Raw genomic sequence first — 19721 nt, 5'->3', positions numbered from 1 at the left:
ACCCCTTACCTCCATCGCCCCTTACCTCCATCACCCCTTACTCCATCACCCCTTACCTCCATCACCCCTTACCTCCATCATCCCTCACCTCCATAATTCCTTACCTCCATCATCCCTTACCTCCATCACCCCTCACCTCCATCACCTTTTCCCCAGCCTCAGACCAGCTCATTCCTTTACATCACAGTGACCCTGTTCCCTATCCGTAGGTTACAGAATTGAGACTTGGGTCTTCTGTACCCTCGATCTTTGCCTCACAAATGACTCTCTGCTGTAAAACATGTCAGTGACTGTCACACTCCAGTGTACAAATCAGACCTGGTTTGGTAGTGACAGCTTCTGTCTGACTATACCTGAGTTGTATTCTTTCATGATAAGCTGGAGACCTGGGAGCCAGGGGAGGGACTTGTTAAACCCTCGGTGACCAGCCAGTGGGTCAGAACTCAGGTGGCAACCTGAGGCTTAGGATTAAAACTGAAGTGGGGAGAGGCAGGCGACTGTGGGACTAGGCCTATCACCTGAGAGGTTTGCCAACCTTGGGCAGTTACTATCAGAACTGAGCTCAAGTATGAGACAGTGTCTGCAGACAGCAGGAACTTGCTTGGTATGAAAACCCCACACTTTTGCTGAGAGGTAAAAGCAGGAGAGGAAACACAAGTTCTCCCTTGTTTTTCCAGGGAATGATTGTCTCTTTGCTTTGGAAATCCAAGTAAAACCTCCTCTCCTTCTAGTCCAAGAGCTCCCAGCAGAAGGCCTGCCTTGGCATAGCAGGATCAGAACTGGGTGGGCTCACGTTGTCTGGGGTGCTTCTGTTGATACTCGGCAATGGAGACAGGAACAGACACTTAGAAAACAAGTAGGGACAGACAGAAAGTCCCAGGCTCGTTGCATGACTCCCAGAGGCAAAATCCCAAGGTCCCTCATGCACGCACCAGCTGCTCATTCTAGTAGTCCCCGTATTCATTTGGGGCAGTAACTACAGGTCATTTGAACAAGCAAGCACATAACCTAGGGGCGGACCCCACGGAAGCCTGGGTTCCTCCTTACACTTAGTGTCCGCTGAGAGCTATGTAGACCCTGTGCCTTATTTCCTAAGAGCTCAGTCCTGTGGGATGCTGACCCAGATACACCCGCCTCTTTGGTCTGAACAAAGGCAGCTGACCCCCACCCAGCTGGCTCCTTCCTGTAAAAGCCAGGATGCCCATTCAGTCTAGTATTGGGATTTTCTGTTTTTGTTAACTGGTTGTGCAAAAACAGGGTCTGCCTTCAGAATCCAAGCCAGAGGTCTACTCGTTGCTTAACAATTCCAAGAACTGCCTTGGCGTAAGTCAAGGGCACTGGCAGGATTTCCTGCCGCCTTACTAACTTTCCATGTGTCAGAAGCAGCAATGGTGCCTCTGTCTAGCTGCACTGGTCATTGTCTGCTTCTGGCCCACTTCCCGGTCCCTCCACTGAGAGGCAAGCTAGAGCTGAAGGGGAAGTCGTGTCACTAGCAGTAGGCTTGTCTTGCTTTGGAGTCTTTTCCAGGAGAGGACGGATCCAGAGGCCATATGTTGGGAACAGCCCCCTGACCTTCCAGCAAAGCTATGATAAGCAGGCCCCGTGTCTGGAAACTCACAGATGAGCCCGGGTGACTCTGACAGAAATGAGTTAAGCAATGCCATCCCTGGGGCCCACAGCCCAGCAGCAGATGTGAGCAGACAGTGGCCTCCACAGCCACAGTCATGGCCAACAGGACCAATGCCTCTGTCCTGTACACCAGCTATGAATATTACCTGGATTACTTAGACCTCATTCCCGTGGACGAGAAGAAGCTGAAAGCCCACAAACGTAAGTCAGAAGCTGGGAGGGCAGCCAGGCAGGGGCTGGGCCCTAGAGGAGGCGCTCCTGGCTTTGTCTTCACTGACTGCCTCCAGGAGGCTCACCCCAGCTCCAGTCCTGCACACACACACAGAAGTGAATCAGGCACGGGACAAATTGTACCCCTAACTTACCCCAAACTATGCAGAACGTTCCTTTTAAAGACACACGTGTGTTTATTTAGGGGTGGGGTGCCACAGTGCATCTGACAACGTCCCCAAATTGTCCTCTTTCTCTACCACGTGGGTCCCTAGCATGGAAATCCGGCTGTCAGACTTGGGAGCAAACAGCTTCTGCCCTGAGTTTTCTTGCTAACCCAGCAGAATGTTAAGACAAATACACACACACACACACACACACACACACACACACACACACACACACGCTTTATCTTTCCGTTCATTTTACTAGTGTATATTAATTGTACAAGATAATGAGTTTTGTTATAACAGTTTCATACATGCTGATAGTGTAAAAATGTTTGGTTTTGTTTCTTTGAGATGGTGTCTTATTAGACCACTTGGCTTGGTTGGTACTTACTATGTATATAGCACAGACTTTGCTCAAACTCACAGAAATCCTCCTGCCTCTGTCACTCAAGTGATGAGACTACAGGTATGCATTACCATGGCCGGCAAAGGACTTTGATCATATTCAGCCTCTATTACCCTCCCTCATCCCCGATTCCTCCCCCCCTCCCCCCACTCCCTTTCCCCAAATAGCTGCCCCTCCTACTCCCGTGCCCTTTTGCCTCTCACCCTGCGGGGCTGGGGACTAAATCAAGAGTCTCCACCCCAGCCTCTCCACCTCCCCTTGGGAAGTAGATTTCCCCATGAAGTTGAATTTGCCTGGGGCTCCAGTAAGCTGGGTGAGTTTCTTCAAACTGCAGAGTTCACTTTTTCTCACTGTCCATATTTAGATCTGGGGGATGCATTCCCAACACCTCTAAAGATGCTTGTCACAATCACTGCTAAATTGCCAACAGCTGTGCAGCGTGGTCTCAGAGGACAAGCACGAGTTAACATCCGTTTCTCGTCTGCCTTCATTCGCCTCTTGAGCAACTCGGCAGTTTGTGGGTGTTCTTCCCTGATGAGCACAGCTATCTGGTCAAGGTCCAAAGTCAGCCAAGGTGATGAGCTCAAAGGCACAGTCCTGGAGCAGGGGACCTGCCCCTGTCTGCTCCACAAGGCGTCTCAGGCTCTGTAGACACCCCCCATGCTGTAAATGAACCTTCTCAAAGGGATGGAATCATTTCCATATGGAAGGGAGATTGCTGGTTATATACCAGCTCAAAACAACGATACAGTAAGCACACAAATAAACATTAGTGCTTATGTCAGTAAACGCAGGTGCCCACTCGTGTTTTCCAAGGACTTCCCTTGTTCCCAGCACAGCTATGGGAAGCCCCCTGCGGCTTGCCGTGTGGTGTCTGATGCAAGGGAGAGAGTCATGATATTTGGGGCAGGTTTTTGCACATGTGACTTAAAAAGATCAGAGGGAGAGAGTAGTGGGGCTGAAAAACACACGTGCTTGTAAGCGAGGCCACAGGTTCAGAACCCGAGGCTATGGGTTGATCCGGACATAAAGCAGGTCCTGTCTTCAGAAGGGTTTGTAAACTAGGGCGCCGTTGAGGTGCAAAGCTGAGTGATCTTCAGATACCGTGACTTTCTAAGGGCGGAAGACGTCCCGAGAGGTCACCACCTGCTCTGTAGAGCTGCCCCTCTGTTTTGGGTGGGAGGGTTTAGAGTCTGTGAGCCCGGCCTCGCCTGATGGCCTATGGTCAGTTCCTGGGACCCATGTGTCAGGAGGAGAGAACTGACCCCTACAGGCTGCCCCCTGATCTCTACACACACAGTACGCTGCTGTGCACACACAATACACACACGTGGGTAAGAATACATTAATTTGTAAGCTGCTTAAAGTGAAAGCATGAGGACCAAAGGTTGGAATCCCAGAGCCCACATACAAACCCGGTAAAGGAGCCCAGATCTGTAATCCCAGAACTCAAAGGGCAGGATGGGGGTGGGCAGAGAAAAGAAAAGTCCATGGGTACTCATGGGCTAGCTAGCCTGGGGTACGTAGGAGCAACGAGGCCTTGTGTTAAGTCAGGCAGAAGGCAAGGACCAGCAGGCATCCAACCCTCACGTGTGTGCGTGGGCATGGCCTCACACAAACTACACAATGTTAACCTGCGTTTCAAGTGCCCCAGTTTCTTAGGTTAGTCCTAACTACGTTACAAAGGATAACAGACCACAGTTCTATCCCAAGTCATCTCCGGTGCCTCAGAAGAAAGGAAATCAGTTCTGAGCTGAAGGCTGTGGGCTGCCATATACCAGCGACAGGCCAAAATCTGGTGTGACGCCGTCACAGGCACTTGACAAGGACACTAGCCTTGCAGCTGATGACTGTTTCATGGAGATGTGTCAACACAGTAGAACATGCAGATAGGCTTTTGAAGACCCTGTTGGAGTGTTGGAGTTGGGGGGGTGTTGATTTTGTATCTGTCTCCCTCTTGGGTGCCAATCCTATATTCTAATCTTGCAGAGACAAATGAATTATTCTGATAAGACGGGGCTCCAAGGACTAGTTAGTGTTCTTATTTGGAGAGCAGTGAGGTGGGTGGCCCTCCCTTGATGACAAGTGGCTTTAGTGTCCTATTATCTACCTCTGTGGTCCATGTCCCCTTCCCTTTAATTATGGGTTAGGAAGAATTCGTCACGGTACAACTTCTGCTGATGCCCTGCTCTGGCTTCAGCAATGCTGTGTGTTCACCCGCTGCTCCAAGGAGCTCAGGGAAGGAGAGCGGAGACACCATTAATCGATCTCTCCGGGTGATAAGAGGGGGCTCGATGAGCACATAAATGAAAGGCTGCATGTAACTCTCTTCTCCCACGAGGAACATCAGACTTTACCTGTGCTTTCAAGGCCTTCAGCGAATGGTTCACCCCAAGCACATGACATAAATCCTGAAAGTGACATTTAAAGAAAGAGGTCACAATGTTTGCTTTGGAATAAACCTTCATCAAAGGTCCTTGTGGGGCACGGCCCATGGATGATTCTGTTACTGGAACCTTGTGGTTTGCAACTGACTTTTAGACAACCACAGCACATTCTCTGAAACATCTTTGGAGAGAAATGATGGGCAAGTTTTCAGGGTGATTTGTTTCTGGAAAACAGTAAGAGGAGGGCTGTGAATATTTGCTCAATAGATAAACTTTGGGAAAATTTTTCTCTGCGGTAGAATCAGAGCTTTCACTTGGATTTGTCCTTGTTGTTGTTCCGGTATGTTCCATGAAAAAGGCCATGGTAAGGACCACTGGTGGCAGCTCACAGAAGAGCAGATGCAACACAAGGCTCTCTTACACACGAGCCTGTCAGAGGGGGGTCGCGAGGCGGCCCCATGAAATCCTCAGGAGCTGACGACTTGGGGCTTACCTCTCTCTGTCTTCCCTGAGACTCCACGCTCCAGCCTTCACTCATGACTTCCCAATCCACAGCTGAGCAGAAAAATGGAGTAAGGCAATAAGGAAGGATGCAAGGTGCAGGAAGTCCAGCCATAGCTGGAGGAAGACTCCAGGACCAGTTCTTCTCATATCCCGCTAGACAGAGCCTAGCTGAAAAGGAGGCTGGGAAATGTAGTCTTTATCTCTGATAGCCATGACCGCAGACGAAACAGGGGTAGAGAACAGACCCTAGGATTGGTAACTAGAGCTCCGTGCCAGTCACCTTCATTCAGACCCTAGGATTGATAATTAGTGCTCCGTGCAGTTACCTTCGTTCAGACCCTAGGATTGGTAACTAGAGCTCCGTGCCAGTCACCTTCGTTCAGACCCCACATTTTAGTGACATCAGAGGACACCATGATACTGCTTCACCATCGACAAAAAAAGGATCTTAGTTCTCCTTTGAAATTGGAAGCTCTGAAGAAGAAACCATGCCAGGGAATCATCCTACGTGTATTTAATCAACAGGCACCATGGCAGACAAACATAGATGTAAGAAAATAAGATTCAGAGATGTGAGAAAATGTCATACTGAAGGGGCCAAAATGTCTGGGCTTTCTCCACTTTGTTATTCCTCAACAAAGAAAATCAAATAAGCAACGACAACAACAAAAACCAAGGCTGATTTTCTAGAACCCTGAATGTTGGTGACACCAGCCAAAAACTAGAGTTTACTGGCTTTGGCTCCTCACTGAAGCACCTGCTCTGAGGTGGTTTAATTAACTCCTAAGAGCAGGAGAGGGGGAGAGGAGGAGGGGTGGGGGGGCGGGGCAGAGAGGGGGAAGGGAATGAGGGATGGAAGAGAGTGGGCGGGAAGGCAGGGAGAGGAAGTTGGGGGCTCTCTGTGAAAACAGGCCTGTGGGTGTGGGTCTGTCAGTGCTGTCAGTGGGGGATGACAACTCTTGCCTCTAGAACGCAATGTTCCCTGTGAGGAGCACTCAAGATGAACTTTGGGCACAAGAGGAAGAGGCTATTATTCTTGGCTTTCCTTTTCAAAGGGGCACGGGAGTGATGTTAGCACAGACACTGACCAGTGACCACACATCCTCATTCCCATCTACAAAACTGAAAGTTCGCCTCTCCGTGGGCTCTCATTTCCTGCTCGGCGTCAGGGATGATGACCAGGGCTGCAGCAGACAGTTGAGAGGGATGAGGCTCCTGCCTGCTAAGGGCTTGAAGCGGTTTTCCTTTGAACTTATGAGGACCTACAGACCTCAGATTTCTCATTTTTATGGAGAGAAAAAGAGCGTTAATGTCCACAGATATCAAAACGACCCAACCAGAAGAAAATCACAAACTAAAGTTTCAGAGGGCATATGCTCATACCTGGGGGATTATGAAATAAACTATAACTCTCTGGGAGTACAGGGATGTAATGTTGAGAAAGCCAGAAGGGTCTTTTGATTACTGTTAACAATAGTGTGGATAAGGAGGTTTTTTCTTAATTGTAGATGTGTGTGTGTGTGTGTGTGTGTGTGAGAGAGAGAGAGAGAGAGAGAGAGAGAGAGAGAGAGAGAGAGAGAGAGAGAGGGAGGGAGGGAGGGAGGGAGAGAGAGGGAGGGAGGGAGGGAGGGAGGGAGGGAGGGAGGGAGGGAGGGAGGGAGGGAGGAGGACTTTGAAATGTGTGACGGGTACCTGTGATGCTGAGGGAGACTGGAGGCCAGCGTGAGGTTTGAGATGCTGACGGGCAACATAGACAGCCATAGGTCCCTTCTGCCAGAGGTAAGGGAAACGACTCCTTTCAGTAGAGGTGAGCCAGCTTCACAAGTTCTCCAGGAATGCTGGCTTTTATCTAACCGCCAGAAATCCTCCTATAGTCAGGGTTGAGGCCATTTCTGGATATTTGGACTGCCTTTTGGGGTTTGGGGAATTGGAGTTTCCTTTGGACTCAACATGTTTCAGCTTAGGACATCCATTATGACCTTATTTCCCACATCCCAGGAGCCCAGAGGTCCCCTTAAAGTGCTTAAAGTTTCTTAGCTTCAGGGCAGAAAGGGGAGAAGATGCAAGAGTTAGTTTGGGTCTTTGTTGCCCTTGCCTCCCTGGAGTGCGAATGCTGAAAAGGACTGACAGATTACAAGGCAGGGGCTTGTAATAGCACAGCATCTTCTCTCTCTCTCTCTCTCTCTCTCTCTCTCTCTCTCTCTCTCTCTCTCTCTCTCTCTCTCTCTGTAATATAGTAGTGTGCAAATGTGCACATACCTGTGTAACCAGAGTTCAATGTTGGCTGTCTTTCTGCAGTTGCTTGACACCTTATTTATTGAGACAGGGTCACTCACTGGCCCTTGAAGCTCAGCAGCTCGTCCATTGGCTTGGCTGGCCAGCCAGTGATCCCTGGGATACACCTCCCACCCCCAGCAATACAGACACAGATGAGCACCTGGTTCTCCACGCATGCCTGACCTCAGGTCACCATGCTTGCGCAGTAGCCTCTTTGCCAGCTGAGTCACCTCCACTGTCCGAAGCCCCATTTTTGGCATTAACTGTTAGGGTCCACTTCTGCAAATCTTGTTTTTTTTTGTTTTTGTTTTTGTTTTTTTTTTGAGACAGGGTTTCTCTGTATTGTTTTGGAGCTTGTCCTGGAACTCGCTCTGTAGACCAGGCTTGGTCTCGAACTCACAGAGATCTGCCTGCCTCTGCCTCCCGAGTGCTGGGATTAAAGGCGTGCGCCACCACCGCCAGGCTTACTTCTGCAAATCTTGTTTGTTTTCCTGTCTGGGTCGTAGGAAGCAGAGATGCCACTTTTCAAATGTATCCATAGACTGAAATTATTTGGGAAAAAAACTGGGTACGTACTAATAGAAAGCATACCTCTCTCTTGTCCTCTGCCCTCAGAACACAGCGACGTACACACCCCTCACACTGCAGTCATTCCTTGGATGGTTGCTTATTTTCTTTTGTACGACATTCATAAATCTCCACTGTTTAGATATGACACATGGTCGCTCTCCTTTGTGTTAGCTCTCACAACTGTGTAGCATTACAGTTCACTCTAACAGAAGCGTGCGCTACAGGGCTCCGTGTGCCCAGTAAGTACTTGTTGGGCTGCAGGCTGTCTTAGGGTCTCTGTTGCTGTGAAGAGACACCATGACCACAGCAACTATACAAACATTGAACTGGGGCTGGCTGACAGGTTCCGAGGCTTAGTCCATTATCATCATGGCGGGGAGCATGGAGGCAGACACGGTGCTGGAGAAGGAGCCGAGAGTTCTACACCTGGATCTGCAGCAGCAGGAAGAGAGGGTGATGCTGGCCCTGGCCTGAGCATCTCAAACCTCAGAGCCCACCCACAGCGACACACTTCCTCCTGATAGTGCCCCTCCCTACGAGCCTATGGGGACCGTTGTCTTTCAGATCACCATACTATCCTTCAATACCCTCTTTGTCACGCACTGAGGGGTGTGTAGACTCTTCCCGACTTGGACGTCTTGTCCTGAGGCTATAGGTAACCACCCCAAGGCCCCCATAGCGTGACGCTTCCCTAGCCTCCTGTCAAATGACACTGACCAGGAGCCTAGCAGCAACAAACCCTCCTGACCTGCCAGGTTCTGCACAGGGATGGAAGAGGCTAAGCATGTTCCCTGGTTTCCGTTAGTCAACAGGCATATATATGACCACAGTGTTGCTACACCAGTGCCTGCGACAGGGTCACTAGCCAGTTCCAACCCCGGCCCAGGCCTCAGCCCACTTCCCCACAGGGGTAACGGCCTTGACCCCCAACAGGACCCAATGGTCCTGTGCAGTTCTCCTGGGTTTCAGAGAATGCCCCACACTCCGGAAGCTGATCCTACGGGGCCTGTCCCCAAGGCTGAGAGGGCCCTTGACACACGGAGCTGCACACAATGAGAAAACAAAGTCATAGAGTCACTACTCAGGATTCGTCCTCCAAGCAACAGTATAGCCGAACAAAGCTTGTGGGGGCCCCAAGATTCTGTTTAAATTGACATCAACTTAGGTGACTCACACGCTTCTTCCCAGTTAACAGCTGGAAGGGACACGGCCTCCGAGGCCCTGGCGGGGTAACTGCTTGCTGAGGACAGTTCTGCTTGTCAGGCTGATGCGGCTGACTGTCCCCTCCTGCAGATTCCATCGTCATTGCCTTCTGGGTGAGCCTGGTGACTTTCGTGGTGCTCCTCTTCGTCATCCTGCTCTACATGTCCTGGTCAGGCTCCCCGCAGATGAGGTAGGTGGGGTGTGCGTGCGTGCGTGCGTGTGTGTGGGGGTTTAAAAGACCCCCCAAAGGCACTGTGTGTGACTCTCCCCATTCCCACAGAGGACAGGAAACAAACCTTGCTGTCCCTGAGGCATCTGAAGAGAAGGGCCTCAGGCCCCCAGCTGCTCCCGTCCCGTGCCCCCATTTTGTAGCACTGTAGCCACGTGAAGAATGGTTCTCCAGCTTAGCTAGTCCCTGCTTGCCCTGGTGCCACTTCTGAGGGAGCGGCATCCCGTTTTGTGAATAAAATCCAATGCAGGCGGGAAGCAGTAGCCAAGGTCTACGCCTGGCTGCCATGTTCCCTGCGCTCAGCAGAAGACAGGTCTCTTAGCAAAAGACACAGCGAGGTCACGAGATGAGCTGACTGGGCCCTGTGTCTGGATTAAAGGCCAGTGTGCCCGTGTGAGAAGAGATGAATGCAGAAGCAAGAATAAGCTCTGAAGGAAGGACCTAAGAGCTGGTTCCCAGCCAAGCTGCCTTCCCCGCAGGCACAGGGCAAGCATGGAGGGACAGGTGAGCCCCCAGCTCAGAGCTATTCTCCAGCCAGCCTCTGTGATGTCTGCCTCTCGTTCGCTCTGTCCACAGACACAGTCCCCAGCCCCACCGACTATGCCCACGGGATCGCAGCCTCCACCTCCTCTCCTGCCTCCGGAGGACCTCCAGGCAGGCCACAGAGGACACGGGAAGCAGAGCCGGCTCTGACCAATGGCTGCAGCAGGAGAGTCCCTCCGCCTCACCCCCTGTACCCCTAGCTCTCCCCTGGGACCAGGCCTGGGACCAGCAAGGTGCAGCGGTGAGCCTGGAGACCGAACTTCTCAACTGTCGAACGGATGCCAGGGAGCCAGTCAAAGCGAGCTGATGAAAACTCGCCAACATGGACAGCTATGCCTTTTTAAGACCATTTACAATGCAGCAAGACACTGACTGGGTCAAAACCAAGTCTACAAGGACTGTCACACCCAGGTTAACAGCCTGGCTAGGATGGAGAAGCTGCCCCAGACACGGCCGATTCTGCTGAACACGCTTAATCTGCTTACTGCTCCCTTGCTTTGGGATGCACGGGGAATAAAACACGAATCGGGATAAAGACCATTACCCTCTGCTTTGCCTCTGCCATGTCTCCTGCCTGAGCACACCTGGTGCTCACTCTCGTCAGGATGCCGGGGAAGCCCATCCACAGACCTCCCACGTGCCCTCCCAGGTCAGCTCAGTTGGGTCACCTGTCCCTTCCCCAGTCTTTCAAGACAGAGCACAAGGAGCGTGTCAGAGCAGGGCCTGAATCCAGGGGAGCCAGCCAGCCTCCAGCACTGTCCCAGAATGTCCCATGCTAGCAAGTAGCTTCGCATTTTAGACGCTGCTTTATGCGACCATGGCTCTGAGAGCCCCAAACAACTACGTGTCTAGCACCGATGGCCTGGTTGAAGAGAGACAGCACAAGGCCCAGAAAACAGGCAGTGCATCCATTAGTGCGGTCAGGGGTTGGTAGACTTTATCCTTAAAAGATGGCTTTCCCGTTCCACCAGAGCCCTCGCTGAGGCAGCCTCCTGGTACTGACTGGGGTGACTGGGGTGATGGCAAAACCCCGAAGAGCAAACCCCTTCTGTAAAACGGTGCCCTTATGTGTACACGGCCGACCTCTGAGAAACTTCTGGAATGATTTAACCATCTCTAGACTCCATCCATCTGGTGCAATGGGAAAGTGAGGTATGTGGTGACCATGCTGCCTTTGGAACGAGGAGAGTCCCCATACGTCAGCACAGAGGCAATCCATTCAGTATCACAGATGAGGACTGTGGTCTAGAAGGCCAGGTGTGTAACTCCATGCCAGGTACAGAAGACCATGTAGGACCCGCTCTCCACGGCGAGGGCAGGCGTGGTCTCACCAGACTTGGGGAGGGTCAATGTAAACAAGGAGATGGAGAGGAGAAAAGGCCAGCTCCTGAGCTCAGATGCGGCGCTGCAGTCACGTGACACCCAAGGCCGCACCCATCTCCCCTAGTCACGTGACACCCAAGGCTGCACCCATCTCCCCTGTCTCCACTATGCACCGCCACAGACTGCCAGGAGGGGAAGTGAGGGAACACGACCTATGACCTCTCCCCAAACCCTACCCAGGGGCAAGACAGAGGAGGCTGGCACTATCAGACTGCACGTGAGCTTGCCCCATAGGAGCACTCAACCCACAAGTCACTGAGACCATGGACCCAGGGGACAGTTGAGCACTGGAGCTTGAGACAGGCTGTGGAAACTTGCTGAGGTCTGGTGGCCCACTCCTTTGCTTTCAGAGGTCTGGGCTACAGGGACATGCTCCAGCCACTGTCCCCCTGTGTTACGGTCAGAGGTACCCATCAGCAAGACAGTGTCGATAAACCACAATCTAAAGGCACGTTTCCACCTCAGTGTCCTGGGCTGTTCCCTGCAAGTAAAGGTAAATGCTCCTTGTCTGTGTAACAGGACAACACACGGACACACGTAAAAGCACAAACGCTGAAGTGGAAACCAGCCATTCTCAGTCCTACATACACCACACAGGATAAACTAAGTCACCAGCTCTTAGATGACAGCTCAAACCCAAGGGACCAGTGTGCAGAGTACTGTATCTGCAAATCCAGGAAATGTCACACTGACCTCTGCCAGAGGCAACACCTCGTAACAAGGAACTGTAACAGTTAAATTCTGACATAAAACGCAGGTCTCTGAATTAAGTTTGTAAAATGAAAGCAAAGTACAAAGTGACTCACAAAAGTAGCTATTTATTATCAAAACATTATAAAACTCAAAATCCTCTCTGGAAACAAAACTTAAAAATACAGATAGAGTCTTCCCAAAGTAGAGGTGAAAGCATTTCACCTCAGGGGCAGCACAACACACTTCAGTAACAGCAAACTCCAAGGAGCTTGCTCATTCCGTCACAGAAGATACTTTGCGGTTTCTCACAGAGAAGGCTGAAACACGGTCACGTGCACCCAGAGACGCAAGCATCCACATTTCAGCTTGAACCCATGAATCCATTCTGTACTTACGAGCAGCACTCAGGGAGCTTCCTCTGCCAGGAGCTCCGGGACGAGGGAACGGCAGCCCCCATCACTACAGCTGACTGCAGGGTCAGCACCGGGCCAGGCCTCTAAGTCCTCTGAGCCGTTCTTGCTGGCAAACATTCCAGCGTTCAGTTCACACCTCCAGGAACCTTGGTCCACTGGGGCGCTGGTCAGCAGGGGCGGGTCAAGAGTCTGAGATGATGTTCCTGCAGAGCACAACAATGTCTTCCTCCTCACCACGAGGCCCATCCTTTACAGCCTCACAGACCATTCCGACATGAGCGAGGAAGGTGTCTGGCTGCTGGGCCCCCAGCCAGATGTCCTTAACGTACAGAGAGACCAGGAATGCTGTGGGAGCTGGGGAGAGGGGGACAAAGCCATTAGGATGTGTGCATGCTCAGAGGGAAAGCAAACCACTACCCACAGTGCACCGGGGCTTTGTGCAGCTGCCAGACACACTATGTCAAAACCCGCGGGAGCACGGGTGAGCATGCGGATTGAAGCTGAATGCCCTTTTAAAGCTTACTTTCTTCTGATGAGTGTATACGGACCCACCCTCTCTCACCCCACCCTTTAGTTCTGACTGACGGGCCCACGTTACCTCGCTTGGCTTCATCCTTCTTGCTCAGGCCATCAAGGCACAGGGCCTCCACCACTGGGTGGAGAGGACTGTCTACCTGGCCCTGGGCCGCCAGCAACTGCAGCATGACCGCGCTGAACTTGCAAGCCACGTCCTGTGCAGGCCCTGCCAGGCCCTGGGTACTGCAGTGATGACTATACAGCCTCAAGATGCCACTCTTCACAGCACTGTCCCTGAGGAGGTCTGCTACCACCACTGGGTATGGCAAAATGTGGCTCGTGAGCCAGTCAAGGAGTCTTGTGGCCTCTGCCCTGCTGAGGGGGCACTCAGCCAATGACCGCAGCACCCAGTTGGCCACCAAGGAAATAGCAGCATGCGTAGAGTCCAGTGTTTTACTTCTAGGGGTAGCCTGGTCCACAGACTCCTGAGTAGGTTCAGGGATGGGGACAACTGGACCCCAGTGAGTCAGTGTGGCCCTTAGGAGGTCCTTGCATGTCTTCAAACTAGATGCTTCCAGCTCGGGCTCTGCAGTCTCCTCCACCTCTCCATGCCTCTTCTTCCGGCCTCGTGGGCCTCTGGCATGGGCAGCTGTCACTGGCTTGTTCTTATCCTTGAGCATTTCTGTTAAAGACAGAGAGAAAAGCTGAGGCTGGGGTTGCCACATCCACACAGTGTGTGTGCGAGCAGTGTTGGATCCCTCGGAGCTGGAGCTAAAGGTGCTGGTGTTGTTCTGACAGAGCACTAAGCACTCACTCTTTAACTCTGTGTTTTGAGACAGGGTCTCTGAGTGGACCTAGGCTTACTCATCTGGCTGAACTGGCTGCTAAGCTAACCTCAGGGTCCACTGTGTACATCTCCCCAGCACAGGGTTCTACATGCTTTGCCATGCTCAGCTTCTGTGAGTTCTGGAGAGCCAACTCAGGCCCTTACTCAAGTGTGACAAGCACTGTGTAGGCCGCGCTTTCTCCCGAGCCTTCCCAATCTGTCCTCTTAAGTCAAGAGCAAAGAACAAGGCGCTCGTAGGCCCCTCCTTTACAGGGGAGACCCTCAGCACTCACATTATTGTCTGCATCATCTACATCCCCTAAGCCTCTGCGCTTTAGACTTGCTCCTGGCACAGCCACACCTGTGGGAACAGCAGAGGTCCCGAGGCCAGCACCTGTTTGACAGAGCTCCAGCAACGCTGAGCCACGTGATGGCCGCCGCACCCCCTTTGGTTTTCATCCCACCTGCTGCACACTCGGAAGCTGGATACTCGGACAACTTAGGGATACTGGATGGATAGAAACTTTCTTATGAACCAATTATGCCTTGGTCCAGGAGATTGCTTCTAAACCCCCCCAGAAAAGTCCTGAACTTATTACCCCGCCCCCTTTTAGGGAGGTATCCTTAGCTACTTGAAGGTCTTCCTCATGCCTTGGAGGTTGTGACACACATAAGGAAACCAGAGGTCTCTTTATAAGGCTGAGACGCTCTTGAAACATCTGTCCCTGAACTTACACAGGAACAAGATACTCAAAACAAAGTAAAATCAAAAATGTCAACAAGATTCACTGGGCTAGAGGAGTTGGCTACAGTTCAGATCGCAAGCCTCTTCCCACTGTAGACTCAGGCAATCACATGGCATAGACAGCAACAAAGTTAGGCTAGCTGAAGTTACCTCTGTCCTACAGAGACTCATATCCCTGAACAAAGACTGGAGTGGAAAGATGATAAAAGATGAGACGTGTCAGGAACCCCCCTTCTTAGAAAAGTGAGCACACGGAGAGCCACCATGGGGTCGTATGACCACGGAACAACAGAATGCCAGGACTAGACATATAGACTAAGTCTATAAAATATAAATGTAAACAGTGTTATGCCAGAATTTGAATAGTAACTGCAGCAGCTTTGGCTTCAGGACATGTTTCAGGCACTCTGACCATTAAGAGTTTCATACACTGCTTGGGACATGGCCGTATGCCCGGGATGGCTTGAAGATTGTTCTGGTCTGATGTCCTTGTACCCACAAAAGCTACTGGCCTGAGAACAGGCTGATATATGCCTCTAGATTCTTAAAATTTGGGTTATAGGGTTGATGAGTAAAAGTGGTTATGAAAGATAACTGTGTATCAATGATGTCAAAACTTTAGGGAAAATGATTGGCAATGATAAGTCTGCTCTGTCATAGTTTATTAACGATGACTAAAAGATGAATAAGAGAAAATGTTAAACACATGTCAAAACCAAAAATGATAATCTATGTTTTGGAACAACATGAATGTATCCTACCTACTGAATTCTGTGTAAACAGAGAGGCATACAGGCTGCTAGTCAGATTCTCCCGACCACAGCGGCCTGGCTCACTGCCTTCCCTCTCCTGCCCCTTACACCTCCGCTGGGACCCGCGTCTCCACAGGGGCTGTGCTTCTTTCCCTCGCCCAGCCCCCCTGAGTGAAACTAAGCAGTGTCTGGTGTCTCAGTCCTCCCTTCCGCTCTTGCACCACCCATCTTCAGACCCCGCCTCATTCGGAGCTGGACTCTCCAACTGCAGCAGTGTGAAGTGAGTGTTCAGGAGGGCCCTGATCGTGTGGGTGAAGGGACTGCTAATGTATGCACTTATAGCTTAGCAGGCTATGGGGACATGTGGGAACACTGGGAAGCGGCTCACTGGCAGTCTACCCTTGAAGGGCGTAGCTAATCCCAGGTCCCTTTTTATCTTCTTAGGTACTGTCACGGCGACATAAAGCTAACACACTTAGGTGCCAAATTATCTAAAGGCAAAAAGGCCACAGGCACTGGGGCTCTAACTGAGACCCAGGTCCTCACTCCCACCAGAGCCACACCCGCTCTGAACTGTGGCTAAGGGAGGGTGGCGGATGCGGGCAGTAAGGGCAGTAAGGAGGTTAGAACTTACTCATTAGGTCCTTGTCTTGGTGCTGCTCAATGATGGCTTTCAGGGCTCCTTGGAGCTTTGTGTCTCTTTCAATGAGGCTCCACTTATGTAAGAGGACCAGGACGTCTTTGGTGGAAAGTGTCACCTTGTTCACAGTGAATCGGCCCATGTCCTTGAAGGTCTTTAGGACAGTGGCCCGATAACTCAGCACAGACTCGAGTGTCCAAAAGAAGCTCATCAGCTGGGCAGAGGTCAAGGTTGGCCTGTTTGGAAGTCAACGTTACAGACTGAGCAAAGCCAACCCTGTCCTAACCAGCCCAGGAAAGTCAGGGTCACACAAACTACACTTCCTTCTAAGGCCAAACCAGTCTGCGCTCAGGACACAGCGGAGGAAAAGTGAGGCACTTTAAAGAGGCCTGGAACCTCAACTCTGTGCTGGAGGAAGAGAAATCTTTTTGGAAAGCTAAGCTAAATGAGCAGAAGATGGAGGGTCGGGGCCGTGGGAGTGACACACAACTCCTCTGGAGCTCAGGCAGGCCCTGCTCAGTACACCCCACAGGCAAAGCCTGAGTGACGCTCAGTGGAGGAAGAAAGCGTTCCGTTGTTTGAATGTCACTTGCTACACACAAGGTTGAATGTTTAACCATCACTTCCAAGGGCCATCGGCTGTCGGGCAGCAGTGTGCCACACAATCCCAAAGTAAGAGGTATGGTTGCCCAGCGGAGTCTTAATTTGAATCGGAACATGAAACACTGCTCTTATCAAAAATTGCCTCCATTCTGACCCTCCAACACACGTCGGCTCCCAATGTGAGAAATCTAAGTGCACATTTTCTCCAACAATCACTCTGAGGAGAACTCTGCCCACAGAGGGAACCTAGGACCCGACTCAAAGATCAGCTGACAGGACCGATGAGCTCGAGGGTTCATGTTTGCATGCATCTCTGGAGGCTGGAGGTGGTGAGGAAGGCTTGCAGGCGCCCTGTCTAAGGCTGAGGGTACAGGAAACATGCTCTTCTGTGAGCTCTCACTTGCTTAAGCATGGTGGGGGTGTGCCCAGATGTTTTTCCTGCTAAAAATGCCCTAGCTTGATGCACTGTGGGTCCTAACAGTCTGCTAAGCCTTCAGGGTCTCCATGAGAACCTTGGAGACGGAAGTGGAAATAAGGATGGAGCTACAACGGATGTCCTGACGCTGACACAGCCAGCGCGCTAGCCCAGTCCACACCACGCCATGGCTCAGGGCTTACGGGCTGGGTTGTGAGAAGGGTGTGACCACAGGTGATGGAAAGGAATAGCAGTGATAGCCACACTGCCTCCAACTGCAAAGCAGGCTATCTGTCTATCTCGCGGCAGGCTCACCTCAGGAGCTTTGTGAGTGCGATGAGGACACACAGGAACTCAGTAACGACGTGCAAGGCAAGCGTCTTCTGGGACTCGTGGGAGGCAGGCTGGCAAGAGGGCTGCGCCCCCTGCTCTGCTGCTTTGTTTCCCAGGCTGGTCACCCACAGGGTGTGTAGCAAGGAGATCACGTTGGAGAGCAGCTGAGTCTCCACAAATCTGAAACCAAACAAGGCAACAGTCTAGATCACTACCACCCGTCAGGGAGGCCAATTTGTGACAGCCCTACCTGCCTTCAACAGTCGGACCTGCTCAGCCCTCAAAGTATATCATCTAAGTAGAAACAAGTTCCTGGTGTAGAAATGCAGCACCAAGCCAGGTGAGGCCACCAGACCACTTCCTAACCAGAAAACTGTCCCAAGTCCCAGAAGTACAGTAAGAACAGCAATGCGGTTTTAGTAGCAACTTGAACTATAGATGAAGTTATCACAGGACAGGCTATTAACCGATTATGCCTTTTAAAAAATCTGAACATCTTGAAACTGTTGATGTTGGAAGACAAGGTTTAAGCTGTTTCTTCCTTTTAGAAGGATTTTATGCCATCAGTTCTTTTGAGGCAGGGTCTGACACTGTAGCCCAGACTGGCCTTGACCCTCTGAAACTCCCTGGCACAGCCTCCAGAGTCCTGGCAGTGCATGCACGAGTCATAAAGTCTGCACAAGAAACTTTAGAAAAATATCTTTTTAATGCCAGTCTCCGGCAGTGCTTACCTCCAGGTATCAACACCTAGTGTTTATATTTAACCTTTGGTTGAAAATAAATCAATGAACGACCATCTTCTGCAACTCTGGGTTATGATATGACAGTGCCACAAACCTCTGGGGATGAGGTGCAGGCACCCTTAAGAAGTCATCTAGTGTTGTGACACATAGGACAGTTAAATATGCAGAGTTCCTTGTCAAGCTTTTCAAAGAGCTGAGAATTACTTCTGAAAAATGAACAAAAGGACCCAGTGGCCCCTGGGCATATTACAGGTGCCCTGCCACAGAGAGAGCCCTCCTGACGGTGCTGCTGTTTGTCAGGGACCCCAGCCTTCCACACAGACTCACAGTGATGGAGACTATGAGGAATACAGGAATCTTCTGCCCAGCCCCCCACCCGGTGCCTGAGAACTCATCTATTTCCACTGGGCATTTCAAGAAGCCTTCTAGAACCAGAGGCCCAGATGACAGCATACTGTGTCAAACCCTATATAAAGCTAAGCCAGGGGATGAGTGTGACAGAAAAAGGCAGGAAGGCCAGTGGGGTTCTGCCGAAGAAGACGCAGCTGTGCTTCAGTCCAAGGCAGACAAGAGACACTGAAAATCAGGAGTTTGCAGGAGGAAGAAAGGCCCTTTGGCTGTCCCCAGGAGCTGGACTGCAAGCCCACAGGAATATCAGTGGACACCATTGCACACCATCTATTGACACTTAAAGCCTTTAGAGATACCAGGAACACACAGCTCACACAAAAAGTTCTTACCTGCTCTCAAGGATGTGTAAAATCCATGTTAACAGGCTATAGTCACGTATGATTTCATAGGCAGATCTGGTGATGAGGGCAACATTCTGTAGAATTTCCAGAATCCAATTCTGCAAAGCCCAAAAAGTCACTCCTTAAAGGACAAACTAACTTACTCAACCAACAGTGATTTTCCCCTCCCACTGTTTAACTTTTAATAGTTTTTAGATGGGGACTCCCACTGGTCCCAGACACCTGACGGCTGGGATTACAAGCATTAGCCACTAGGCCAGCTCTCCAAAAGAGTGATTTCAGACTGCATCAGCATACAATGACAGAAGACAGACTCCCAGCAGTCAGTGGCCTGGAGAGAGCGGCACTTCCGGCAGTCCATCATCGAGCCGACCCACAGCAGACATGCTCCATGAAAACCACATAGCTCAGATATGTGATGGTCCAGGTGGGACACAGCATAGACACCAGACTTCCCAGACCACCAACGCAGGACTATCCTTAACTGCTTCTGGGCACCTCAGAATTCTCTCACTATAAAAATAAGAAACTACCACATTCAAATTCCATTTACTGCAATGTGTTTCTTCATCCTGACTGTAACCCCCCACATCTTACATAAGACAGAAACAAAAGCTCACAGGTCAAGAGTTAACCCAGGCACCTAAGCCTTTCCTCATTTACTTCTTTCAGCAGGCCGTGTATTTAGAAAATAAAATCAGCTCTGGGTCCCAGTGACAGGCAGGGGTCAGGGCAAAGTCACTGGTTCCTGATGGGTGAGGGGAGGCAATCCCAACTCT

At 51.0% G+C, this 19721-nt stretch overlaps 2 protein-coding genes across 2 annotated transcripts in view; one reads left to right on the top strand and one right to left on the bottom strand.

The window, feature by feature from the left end:
• The first annotated feature begins 1430 nt into the window (after positions 1 to 1430).
• On the top strand, positions 1431 to 10668 carry LOC121141901 (melanocortin 2 receptor accessory protein). Its single transcript, XM_040750518.1, has 3 exons — positions 1431 to 1830; positions 9447 to 9546; positions 10162 to 10668. The coding sequence occupies exons 1-3, from the start codon at positions 1725 to 1727 to the stop codon at positions 10433 to 10435; spliced, it is 480 nt and encodes a 159-aa protein (XP_040606452.1). The 5' UTR covers positions 1431 to 1724; the 3' UTR covers positions 10436 to 10668.
• A 1645-nt stretch (positions 10669 to 12313) lies between these two features.
• Urb1 (URB1 ribosome biogenesis homolog) overlaps positions 12314 to 19721 on the bottom strand; it is a 54414-nt gene continuing 47006 nt past the window's right edge. The window contains exons 35-39 of the mRNA XM_040750517.1: positions 18931 to 19040; positions 17430 to 17627; positions 16091 to 16332; positions 13216 to 13815; positions 12314 to 12971 (exon numbers count right to left, since the gene is read on the bottom strand). Of these exons, the coding sequence (XP_040606451.1) occupies positions 12799 to 12971; positions 13216 to 13815; positions 16091 to 16332; positions 17430 to 17627; positions 18931 to 19040 (1323 nt within the window). The 3' untranslated portion in view covers positions 12314 to 12798. The remainder of the gene's footprint in view (positions 12972 to 13215; positions 13816 to 16090; positions 16333 to 17429; positions 17628 to 18930; positions 19041 to 19721) is intronic.

This window comes from Mesocricetus auratus, unplaced genomic scaffold, assembly GCF_017639785.1.
Source record: "Mesocricetus auratus isolate SY011 unplaced genomic scaffold, BCM_Maur_2.0 Super-Scaffold_100008, whole genome shotgun sequence".
Taxonomy (NCBI): domain Eukaryota; kingdom Metazoa; phylum Chordata; class Mammalia; order Rodentia; family Cricetidae; genus Mesocricetus; species Mesocricetus auratus.
Note: the sequence above shows the minus strand (reverse complement) of the source record. Positions and strands in the feature narration are given on the sequence as shown.